Raw genomic sequence first — 13,039 nt, forward strand, 5'->3', positions numbered from 1 at the left:
AAATCAGAAACTCACGCCAGCATGTCTTATCAGTTACATATTTACCGTGCAAAGTCAATATAGTAGCATAGAAATTACTGAGCCATTCTAAGAACAAGAGAAAAATAAATTTTCTCCATCTGTTTGAAGGAACAACCTGAGCTTGGAATGGATTAGTTATAGCTGGACAAAACTTGCTCTGCTAAAACCTGCCTACAAAGCCAGTGAACAAAATACTCATTTTTTTGCAACATGGCAAAGAAAATATGCACTAGTAAGTAGCAGAGGATTTTAGGATTGTAGTACACCATACCTAAGGGGAAAGTAAGAGAACAACTTCATTCCAGCACCCGAGGATTCATTTGGTGCTGAAAATGAATGCATATCAAGGTCAAAGTATGTTACAGAAATCAAAGAAATTTGAATGCACGTTTTTACAAGAAATTGTATTTTAACTAATTTTTTTTTTTTTTAAAGGAGTGACATGGTGGGAAAGGGAGGGGGGAAAAAGGTATGGGACACAAGATATAAGAAGTTCCCATTAAAGAGAAAAATGGGAAATGCACATTTCTTCTTTGAAAAATAGGTTAGGCTTAATTTTGTCCTTGTACTTACAGAAACTAATCAGAGAGATTTGACATTGCTGGGAACCTGCCAAGTGCAGCAGCTCATACATGCGGAGCCACTGTAAGTCTCTCACTGCAGCTACTCAAAAGAGCAAAATCACTTCAAATACCTGCTCACCTCAAGTGATAGTGCAATCTCATGGTCAGTCACTCCCCACCACTTTCTCCCTGCCAGAGACAGAGAGCTGCAGAAGGGAAACACGGTAGCTAAATGGGTTACATCACGTCAAGTCCTATCAGAAGTTACCCGTAAGAGGAGAGATGGGACAGTTCCTGCCGCTCCCAAAAGCATTCCAGCTCACATAGTTCTTTAAAAGGCGTCCTTAACTTAAAGAACAGTTTTAAGTTTAATGCACAAATCATGCTCTTAGATTATTTAATGTAGGGAACACAGCTTATTTTTTAAAGGATCTGCAGCCAGTGGATGGATTTCACATGGTAAGGCTGGCAGGCTGTCTACTCTGCAACTGAAATGTTTTCAACAAGCATGGATGTTCTTAACCTACATAGCATAAGTAGCACTACCAGAAATCTTGCTTCAGGAAAGATTCAAGTCCTTACTGTAGAACTGCCCACCAGGAATTACAGTCATGGAGCGCAGTTACTCCACAGCATTCAAGTCCATGCTTTTGTGTTTTCATTGTTATTACATAGACTATTTAAACTAAGTAGATCAACACACAGATTTGTGTGTTTCAAAGATAATGATTTTGGTGGCGGACATACACATCTGATCCATCAAGATCTTCAGCCTTTGTATTTAAAAATATAAAAAAAAAAGAAGAAAGAAATTATTGTATTGTCTCTGAGTATCTGAAGGATTTTAAGGGATGTATACACTGCATGAAAAACTTCAGACAGATGCTCACACCAGCATAGGTTATGACTGGTACAGCTTGCAAAGCTATAGTATAGGTGGGCATAACTCCCCAGGAAGAAATCCAAATCACACAATTATACAGGATCTTACACTTTTCTAGTGCTTTACTGAAAACTTACAGTGGCCTTGCAGATCACAAGCAGTGCCAATATGGGAAGTGGGTGTTTATGGGAAGATTGGCCTATGAACCATTATTCTTGGGCTAGGTAATGTCTCACACTATGATTGAAAATATGAAAAGGTAAAGGGTCCCTGTTCTCTTCCTCTGTTTCTCTGTGACTGGGAATATGGGGCGAGGAATGAAGGTTTGTTTACTGCTTGCAAGTTATTCCTGGGTGTATCCCATCATTGCCAAACCAGTAGGGTGACACAACTGACAATCCAAATACTTAGGGCTCATTAGTATGTAATTGTTAACACTGTTGGAACACCAAGACACCAACCATCTTTATTCCTACAGTTTGGGGCTGGGACCTCTCTGTAGCAAAAGGGCTGAGGGAGCGATTGAAGGGCCCAGCAGGTGTCAGGGATGCTCAGTGTTTTGTGAGATCATGCATTCGCATGCAAAGATTCTTGGTAAAAATATGTTTCCCCATTTAGAGCTACGGTACTTTTCACGATGACATCATTTCAGCAGTGACAAATATAGCTGAGTCTGCTCTTTCCTACGCCATATAAATCCCTTGACCTCAATCAGATCACTGCTGATTTACACTTGTGTAAATGAAGTCAGAATCCAGCCCATGGTATTCACAAATGTAGGCCAGAGTAAGCATTACTCACAGACAAGAGACAACCCTTCAGAGGAAGGAAAAAAAGATCATTTTCATGCAAATATCCTTAATAATAAGGAACAAGAGTTAGAAATAAGAGTATGAATGAAATGCAATCAAGAACTGCTCTGAGATCAGATTTGCTTCTAACTTTATGATGCTGCATCAGCTGCTCTTACAGCAGCTTAAGCCCAAAATTTGACCTACCTGAAACTTGTTATACATAATTTTTCATCAGGGATCTGTGAGCTGACTCAATCTCTGAGCTTGGCTTTGAAGGTAGCTGGAGGTGCTCAGCTACTTGCAGGGTCTAAAAAAATTTGTTCGCTGTGTTCTATGAAAATGGAAACTTTTGTTTTTTCCCTGATATCCAGCTTTGCCCTCAAATTGTTGCACATTATCAATTTATTTATGCATAAACAGTGGCATTATGGTTTGGAGAATAGGGGTCCTTTGATGGGAGGTAAGCTTGACTAGCCTATGGGAGTTTACTGCTATGCATGTAAATGAGGACATACATACAAATATGCAGAACAGACAAGTGAAAATATACAGCATCTCTTTAAAATGAAATACTTTGATTGCTCCAATCACAAGAAGTTGTAAAACTAGCCTGAAGAATTAACAGCCTCAGTACATGCTAACTACATCCATCATAAATTCGTCTTTAGTTTCTGTTATCATATCACTGTCTCTTGGGACCCCCAGTCCTGTCATCATTTGCCCTTTATAATTTATTCAGCTTGTACTTGCCTGAATCCTTTCTACTTATCATTCATCTTTACAGTTGTACATAAAATTAGATTGATCCTCCTATGGCAGACACGTCAGAGAGAAAAGTTGTCATTGAATAACACATAAAGCAAATGAAGGTCCAGCAAAAGCTTTTGTTGAATATCTTGAAAATCATCCTCTGAGATCCAAAAGGTGTCAAATTAAAAAAACAAGACAATGCTACCTTTATAATTTTTTTCTTTTTTCGCAAATCATTTTTCAATTGCCACCAAATCTCAGACGTGACTGGGAAGCCTTTTTCCTATTTTGCATCTCAGGCTGAGTGTGGTTAGCCACCACAAAGGTGATGAATACACCAGTCTCAGCTGAGATAACAGTGTGCATCCAACACACTGGCTCTGTCAGGATGCTGGCACTGTGTTCTTTCTCTGCAAAGCTCTTTGGACTGGGTAGCAGGGAGAGAGTTTACTTTGTATTCTAGAGGCTGCCTTGTAGGGATACAGAAGCCAATCTTTAACTAGTGAAATGGAACTTTAATGTTTACCAAGCAGATAGGACCCAGGTGTTTCATCTCATCTGGTGAACAGAGCAGCACTGTCAAACTACAGGGGTTTTTAGCAAATGGAAAGTGCCTATAGCTTCCTCTTCCTCTCCTCTGCCCTGCTTTATCCAAAAGTACTTTTTCTGCCTGGTCACTTGGAGGAAACAAGGGGTAAAAAAAAAATAAATATCACTTTAAGCATGACATTGACATCCAAAAGTCTTAAAGGGATAATTTCTGGAAAATTTCTGAAGCTCTGGGTTTTTGATTTGGTTTTTTTGGTTTTTTTTTTCTTTTTCTTTTTTTTTTTTTTTCCCCTAAGTCTCTTACCTCAAATCTGGTTTTATTCCTTTTCATCTTCATTTTTAACTTCAGAAAACAGACATGTTTCTCCCAAGGGAACAATTAAATGTGTTTTCTTTCAAAATCTAAAGGGCATGGTGAGCAAGCTGTGCGTTCAGCAGGCTACTTTAATCAATGGAACCCATCCAGCCTACCACTGCTGACCAAATTGCAATTTACATCAGTAGAGAAAAACTTTTGAAATGGGAAGTTGTGGGAATATAATACCATTTTTGGCACAACACAGCATGCAGGGTGATATGTGGTTTAATGGTTTTCTAACAAGCTTTTGGAAAAAGCTTTGAAACATTAAAAAAAAAAAAAGACAATAAGAGAGTAAAATTTCAAGGCCTGCTTAAACAGTGAAATCCACGCTATGTGTGCAGGACTTCTGAAGTCCACATGACACTTATGTGTAATTTAACCCTTATGACATGGATTTAAGAGAGGCCAGACCTTGCAAGGTACCCTCCCCCTCTCCTCTATGTTCAGATGTCTTTCCTCACATATACATAAAAATTTAAGTCAGGTATGACCTGTCATGTTGAAAAAACCTTTTTTATTAAAATGAACAAACAAACAAACAAACAAACAAACAAACAAAAACTCCTAACAAAACTCCTCTCCCTTATGTTCAGGTGTCTTTCCTCACATATACATAAAAATTTAGGTCAGGTAAAATGGGTGATGTTGGGAAAACATTTTTATTAAAACAAACAAACAAACAAACAAACAAACAAACAAATGGCTGCCCCCCCAACAAAACAAAACAAAGAAACAAAACACCCACAAAACAAAACCAAACAAAAAACCATCAAACTGTGGGCAATTGAAATTAGATAGAGGGGTTTTGTTTCTTTAAAAAATGGGTTTAATAAGAGTTTTATGAGCTCACCTGTCGTCTAGTGTTAAAGAGGCATATTTTTGCATATGATGAATAAAACAGAATGCATTTTTTCTAGATGGCAAGAAGAGACAAAGAATATCAGAACAGTTAGGAAGAAAACTAATTATGTTTTGCACTGAGAAATTTAGCATACCAGTAGTAGCACTGTCTCTTTCAAGAGGAATAGATAGAGTAAGAAAACCCATCCTATTTCCTAGACTGAACAAGCCCTGCAGATTGCTGAGGTTAACAGTTTCGTACATACTTAATTTCATAGTTATTCTTTGCAAGTCTTACAGGAAGGTTTTAACATTATGCAAAGAGACAGTGCCTCCAACCAAGTATACATGGACTGTTCTCTCCCGTTGCCTGAGAGAGCCACAAAGAACTAGGGGAAGAAAAATGCTGCTGTGCTTGTCATACAAGAGCTCAGTTTATTTGTGCTATAAATAAAAGTAGATCTTGATAGTGTAATTACATTTCTCAGCATTATCCTCAGCCATTCACTTGAGAAAGAAAAAAGAAAGGGGAGAAAAAGTTCGCTTCACTATAATTTGTAATCAAAATGACTACACTTAAAACATAATTTTGTTTCCCCGATTTCATTTCCTTTGGAGCTTTGTGGGGCAAATAGATAATATTATACAAAATCTGCAGGCAGATATAATCCTCCCGTACAGTGCACTGTCATTGTATACATCATTTTACCCCCATAGCCTTGCTTTCCTTGGGACCGAGGTCTGTGGTTTGATACTGCATTTTATCATTGTGGGATATATCAGCATCAGAAATCCCAGGGGTGAGCCAACTTTTGCTTTCTCTAATTTCTCTCTTCTGCTCCACCAAATTACTCTCTCTTGCCTTAATTCGCTTTTTATAATGTGAGTTTAAAAAAAAAAAAAAAAAAAAGGTGGTTTCCCACTATGAAGGATTAACACAGATTATGGTGAACAGTGTTAATTATAGGTGAGGAAAAAGAATAGTGCATCTCTCCAATCTGTTCTTGATTTCCCCTGTGTCTCTCTGTCTGGTAATAAGCCTCCTTTAATCTGGCAGTCCCCTTGGTGAAATCAGCGCCATGGACAGCAATATTGATTGCTTCTGAGAAACCATCACAGCTGCTCAACCAAATTACCTTTGATATGTGACCTTTAATGTAATTACTGCAACATCAAAGCATTTCTATAAATTTTTAAAGAACTAATATACTTCATCATCCAGCCAGTCTATTATATGTAAAATAAACAATCACAAGTAAACACTAGAATTTGAATTGTCCGACAATCACAAAGTGCTCTTTACACATTTATACACACTGTTTCACATTAACCTTCCATTTTAGGCAAAACAATTTTGAACTTTCCAAAAGAACTTAATTTATTCATTCAGATGAAGAAGATCCAAATGAAAGTCTTATGTTTTACATTCCATTCCAGTTGCTTCAAAATACCCATCATGTTTCCTTCCCTCCCAAAAACAAAGTGCCATAAAGACTTTATTAATCAACACATACCTGCTTGGAAGTCTTTTGATTATTCCACAAGATGAGTTTATGTCCTACATATAACATAGAAATATGTGAAACATATTTCTGTCATCGTACAAAGCACATCCAGAAAGTAATTACTGTAAAATATGTGCATGTAGCCACTCCACTAAAAACAAAGTGATACATAGCTAAGAGGCAAGGCATCTGAATCTGGACAAAACCTCCTCATGCCTCACCATTTCCATACATTACCATTCATGTGCATATTATTAAAAATTACTCAGTTCTGCATTGTACAATACAAAGAATACCAACAGCAATATTGCAAGAGCAGGAAAGTGTTGAGTTTACTGCGAAATGGGAAAGAATGGCTTAGTCTAGTACTATTTATTTTTTCCTATACCATGCCTGTTAATTGTTTTTGATGCCTCCTCTGTCGAGCTGTTTGTGTCACAGACAGTGGAGTGTCAAGAGAAGATGTTATATATGTCTCATTTTGAACTTATGCGAATAAGGACTTAGACCCCTGACCTTAAAAGTGCCTCTTATTTTATGATGATGAACTATGGTTGATATTTTTGGTGCATGTTATCAAGAACAGTCAGGTAAGTCATAAATAATTCTCTGCTACTCCGATAGGAACCATAAAACAGTATCCAGGCATGATACTTTATCAAGAGACAAGACTGGTTTCCTTAAATAAACTACAGTGACATCATTCAGAGGATGAGTTCAGAAACTTGGCAGAAAGCTGCATGAAGAGAGTTTGCTGGTGAAAAGTAAACCTTTATCCTGAGACAAATAGAACTGGAAATGAAAGGGATGGGAAAATCAGTGTTCAGAGCTCTAAGAAACCTGCTTGCTCTTTTAGAGAGAGAATTCACTGCTCCCAGCTCAATGAGATCCTGATGTGTCTCCTGAAAGTGTGTAAGGAAACAAACAAAAAAAAAAGCCTTCTAGAGGCTGTGTGGCCAGTATGGAATATAGGTAAGAGAAATTGCACAAACCGAAGACGAAATTGTTTCCCTGTAGTCTAGAATTAGTTGGTGCAATTTTTGAAGGAAGTCTTAATCCTAATGCAAAAGCTGGTTGAATTTTACCACTGTCCAAGAAGACAGTTTTGACTTTAAGACTTTTGTGATTTGAAGTTCCTAAGGCGGAGATTGAGAATCAGAACTCAGAACATATAAGGAATTTAGGAAAAAAAATTCTTAAATCATCACATGCCCTCCCTCTCCAACACCTGACTCCTCAATCTCACTGACCCACTGTGTTCTTGAAGATATTATCATCATACAATTTCAGGATAAGATTTTAAACTCATAGAGAAGATAGAGCTCCATTTACAAGTGAATGATCTCCCTCCTAATGAGAAGTGCAAGCAGTCTCAGTGGAAAATCTGGAATTTCAATTATTCTTTTTTAAATACACAACGCCCTATTCCTTGCATCTCTAGTTTAGATAAATATGTATTTTATTTTAAGCATATTTTAGAAAATTTCAGTTAAAATGTTACCTGAAACATCCCTATTCGACATATTCTCTCTCTTTTTTTTTTTTTTTCTTTTTTTTTTTTTTCTATCCAGTTTTATCATTCAGGAAAGGGAGAAGCATTGGAAGGGGGAGGAGGAAGAAAAACTGAAATCCCCTCCCAACACTGAAGTTACTTTCAATCTGCTGCTAAGGAGTTTCTAGAAAAAAAAATAATTCAGAGGGAGTTGTCAGCTGACAGAAATATTTTTAGGCAGTGAAGTATGTATATATTTGCATAAGGTATGGCCTTTTAAGCAAAGATAGATGTAAATGAGCAAGTGCGTGGGCATTTCCATACTGGCAAGGTGGCTTAGAGATAGGTAAATAGACCCAGGATGATGGAAACAAGCAGAGCAGAATCAACACTTTCCTCAGAACACCGAGCAAGGGATGTGTCTTAGATCTGGTGGAAAGATAGGTTAATGCTGCACAGCAATCAATCATTCAACACCAGCTAATAAAGACAGACTTTTGGATAGATTTCCTCTCAGTTTAGATGCAGCCTGGAACCCTCAGAAGCCCACTCTTAGTAATGTGGTCACTGGCTCCTGGTCATTGTGAAATCAGCTCCATTCCAGCCACAGGAGCACTTGGCTGCTCCAATCCACAGACTCTGGCTGTATCTAAACAGTCTCTCCCTCCCCCGGGTAACCGCTTAACTAGAAACCCATCCCAGCAGGGCAGGTCTTCCCCACATAATGCTGATTCTATTTTTAGTACTGCTTGTGTTGTCTGAACCTTAGATCTTGCTCATGTGAATAATTTTCCTCATTATCTCGTGTGCGTCTTTCCTCTCTCTCTCTTTTCTCCTTGTCTCACCGCCTTTCCAATCTGCTACAGCTGCTTGAATACTAAAGTAACTGAGTCAAACCACTTTGTCATCAGGAATATGTTTTCATTCTGTGATAACTCAATAATGTGATCTGTTTCTTGATTTCTTGCTGCCAAACCTTGCTTCAGAGAAGAAAAGTAGTGAAAAGAAGCACCTGGTGAGGACTCCTAACATTCCACTGTAGTGGTCAGAATCCTAAAGCAGTTCCTCAGCTGGGTTAGGCTGGTAGAATCCAGTCCATAACCAGTTGATTTCTGTTTCCCTGACTCCAAATAAGGGCAAAAAGCTTTTAGTTTTGTGCATGGGAACCATTTGGGTGAGGTGGTGGTATCTTGGATTTATTAGCACAATGCAAATACTGAATCATCCAAACAAACGGAGACTTTTTGCTTTCAAATCTGAGATGAGAACACCATATGTAACCCATTTTTTAGATTTAAAAGAAAAAAAAAAAAAGAAGAAAATGTTATCAGTCTGGACTCACCCCCGGCAGTGTCTTCTGTTCATGCAGTGCGCTCTGGGCCTTTAGAGCAGACTCCCTTTCGCAGTATGTTAGGAAGGCACAGCCTGCAAAGAACAAGAAAAAAACCTCAATAACAGCACTATTTCAGAGAAGATCCTTCTGAAATTGAGACATAGAACAAACCACTTTCCTGTCATCATCCCCTTCCCAGTAAATCAATCATAAAATTCTCTCCTTAGTGTGTCGGTAGTAAAAGTCAAGAAATGAAGCTATCATAGCTTCCTCTGAACCCTGGTGGAAAGTGAGCAACAGCATACCTGTGAGTGCTTATTTTTCCTTCAAGACATGCTTATGTATCAGCTACAGAAGGCTGCACAGGATTAGGGATCTCAAAGGCTCCACATGATGGCAAGGTGTGGCGTGAGATCCCACTCCTGCTCCAGCAGCGATGCTGGGAACAAGCCCCTTGCTGCCATACGCAGAAAGGTCTCACTCCTTTCTTTCCTACCAGGTACTTTAAGCAAAGGTCACACAAGGACTTGGAACTTCTTACTGCAGAGGAAAATTTCTGTTGTTTACCCTGACCTGCACCAAAAACTCATTGCTCTTTTTGCATCACAGCAGAAATCCACCTCCCTACACTGGCTGCTCCAAGCACTCATTGGCTCCCAGTTACAAACACAACCATGCCAAAGCCCAAACAATCGCTACAAAACACCCCCGACCCACAGATCACTTGAACTTCAGATATTCACTGATGGGCTACATCTTTGATTCTTCCAAAGATTAACTTATCAACTACAAAGCCTGAAGCCCTGTCAAAGTAGCACCTTGCTGTGTTTTCATTCTCCACCTCTATGCTTCCCTTCCCGTACTCCATTTGTGTGTCTGATGTGATCAAATTATTTCTTCTTACTGCAGTATACTGAAAACCTGCCAGTTCCTGCAGCAAAAAATATGCTTGTTATGCAGAAGACATTTTCTCTGAAATTACTACAGAATGTCTCCCGCTCCTTGAAATGGAGGTATCATATCTTTCAAGGTTCAGGCAGTATGTCCCTCAAACTGAGAATGTCTTTCTAGAGCAGCACAAGTATGGAGAGACTACCAAAGAAACAAGTCCCATAGCCTCATCTTGACCCACCCACCCTCTCCCTAAGAATATATAAAGTATGTATCAGGTGAGTAAAGAGTAGACTGTAAACTTATATTCAGCTTTGCCACTGTGAACACTTTGTCCATGCAATGTTCACTGTTTTTTCCAAATTATTTCCTTAGAGAATATTACTGAAGAAATCACACTTTTACATGCTTCTAATAGATATTACATGCAAGAAAATAGGATTTTTTTCTATAAATTTATATTTTTGTATCAAAGATTGTCCTGTGGAAGTCACCATACTGCTCTCACAATGAAGCTATGATATCGAATGAAAAAGAAGAAAAAGAACAAATTTTTCACTATTTCTTATCCTGTATTACTCTCTGGAGAACTTCTCACTTTCTGTTTATTCAAGCCAATCATATTTATTATATGTCAATAACAGATTCAGGTGCAGAAGGTGACAGCCAAAAAAGGAGACTGAACATCATCAAAAGTTTGCATACTTGGAATTATTTTGATTTGTTCCCCTCTAACTTTAAATGAATAAGTTTTCAGTTAGTCTGTATCCACCAAAGAAGAGGAAGAAACTGTGGCAAAGTCTTTACAGCTAGCAGAAATAATGGATTGAAAAGAATCCTTAAAAGTCACCCATAGCCTGATAATCAAAAGGGAAACTATGCTTAAATTTAATTTCAGTGCTAAATCACAGGCTGAGAGCTCTCTGTTTACTAGATACAATAAGAAAGTCTCCCTTTAGCAGCAGACGTGGAGCAGCTGATACAGTCTAATTAGGCACATCATAGCACACTGTTATAGAGATAAACTATGCAGTGTAAAGCTCTCATAATGATAGCTATATTTTTCTCCTCATTGTGATTGCCACGATGACAGTTCAGGGTAACAATGTCCTACTCCTATAGTACCATGACTGTAATTCAGGCTGAGTAAGCTGAAGACATTTCTTCTCTCAAAGTGGGTATTTTCCACCCAAGAACCACCCTGTGTGTGTGTGTGTGTGTGTGGAAGCAAGTTCTCACCAGGGAGAAACCTCTACTAAGTTCTCTCCAAAGCTGTTTCAAAAGTGGTAGAAGTACCAAACTCCCCAAAACAGTACTCAGAATGCATCCAGTCATCACTGATATAACAAACACACTGTTATGAACTCAAAGATTTGAAATTGAAAAGAAATCTACTCTCTCATGTGATCAGACAAAAAAACCCTCTTGTTTTCCAGAGCCAAAATGTATGCTCTGTGGAAGTGTTTCTTTTTTCCCTTTTCTTTCATATATCATGCACATGAATTACAATCTATCCCACACATGTTGGGTACAAAGTAATATCTCTATGAAAAATAATATCTTGTTTATTTTAAGTAAGGCTTCATTTCTTAGAGACAGTAAGATATTCCATCCCAGCAGTGGCCAAATGAAATAAAGTAGAGATTAATGCTCATAGCAGGCCTCAAACCTGAACTTGAAAAGGACAGCTCATGGGGATTTTTTGTCTTCCCTTTCCTTTCCACAAGATTGCTCTGTAAGACACATATGTAGCATTAGCCATCAGCTAAAATAATAAATTTTTCAAAAACATGAGAACTTTTATAAAACAATACTTATCTATTATTCCATCCTGCAAGACTTTCTTGTGCATTAGGATGAAAGGAAATACTCCTTCTTGCACCATCCTGCCTGCCTCCCTGAAACCAAAATTGATCTCTGCTTTGTACTGTGATGTTTAAAGGAATGAGAACCTCTTTCAGATGCTACTTTTCCTAGGCTACCTCTTTCAATGCACCTTCATATGACCCCTCCAAATGGCTCTTCCTTCCTGGAGAATGTTGCTTGGAAAACACAACACTGGAAACCCAGATTAACACTATTGAATACAGCATCCTGAACAGATGAGTCTTGAAATAATGCCATATAAAGCAGCTATGTTGGGTTTTTTTTTTTTTTTTCAGAGAAATGAAAAAGAAGGTGTTTTTTTAATTTTTTTTTCTTCGTTTCATTTTGATTTCCCAGATGGAACAAAATTTTAGAACAATCAATTTTCCCTGCTGAACCTCACGATTGTGTACAGAATCACTTATTTCACTGGAAAAAAAAAAAAAAAAGATTTTTCATAGTAAACTCCTAAGTAGCTCAACTTAACTGCTCACTTGCCATCAGCAAGTCATGTGAACATGACTTCTGGGTGGAAGGCTTCATATTTCATTACAAAACATTTGCACCATCCATCCCATTTGAATTGCCCATGTTCAGCAGTATAATGAACGTTTCTCAACATATCTCTTAAGTAAAGATGGTGTGAAAGCAATGCCTTATTTCCATCCCCCACTTTTCTGGGTGGTAATGACTCAGTCAGTACAGTGTTTGTGAATTATACCAGAATTTGAACAAAAAATTCTAATTGACTGTTTGATAATGAAGGGCTCGGTCCAAACTGCTCCTAATTTCAATTCTATTTTCTCATGCATTCCAGACATATGTCAATCAGCTAAAAAAGACTGTGTTTGGATTGTGCCTTTCCAGTTCTTCATTTGCTACCAGTGGACAGCTTTTTGGGCAAACACATAAACATCTGGAAACTCCCACCTGCCTATTACCCTTTTGAAATACAGTCTCTTGGAAGAATGAGGACGTATCAAGCTGTCTCCTGGGAAACAGGATTGTTAAAGAGATGGTGGGAAACAAAAACAAAAGCTTGACTTGGAAAAGAAATTACAAAAGCTCTACTTTAATTTTATCTCCAGAGAATTCAATAGTGCAAATAATAATTGTATGAGATTGAGATGGAAAATGATTGTGGTCATGGCAACTTCAACTTTATAGCAAGTCTTGAGAAGATTTTTGCAC

General features: G+C 38.0%; 1 protein-coding gene across 13 annotated transcripts in view; it reads right to left on the reverse strand.

The window, feature by feature from the left end:
• Positions 1-13,039, reverse strand: part of CELF4 (CUGBP Elav-like family member 4) — a 696,270-nt gene that overhangs the window by 596,079 nt on the left and 87,152 nt on the right. For all 13 annotated transcript variants that reach the window (XM_059873977.1, XM_059873972.1, XM_059873975.1 and 10 more), the window contains exon 2: positions 9,101-9,183. In XM_059873977.1, the coding sequence (XP_059729960.1) occupies positions 9,101-9,183 (83 nt within the window). The remainder of the gene's footprint in view (positions 1-9,100; positions 9,184-13,039) is intronic.

Source organism: Haemorhous mexicanus, chromosome Z (genome assembly GCF_027477595.1).
Source record: "Haemorhous mexicanus isolate bHaeMex1 chromosome Z, bHaeMex1.pri, whole genome shotgun sequence".
Taxonomy (NCBI): Eukaryota; Metazoa; Chordata; class Aves; order Passeriformes; family Fringillidae; genus Haemorhous; species Haemorhous mexicanus.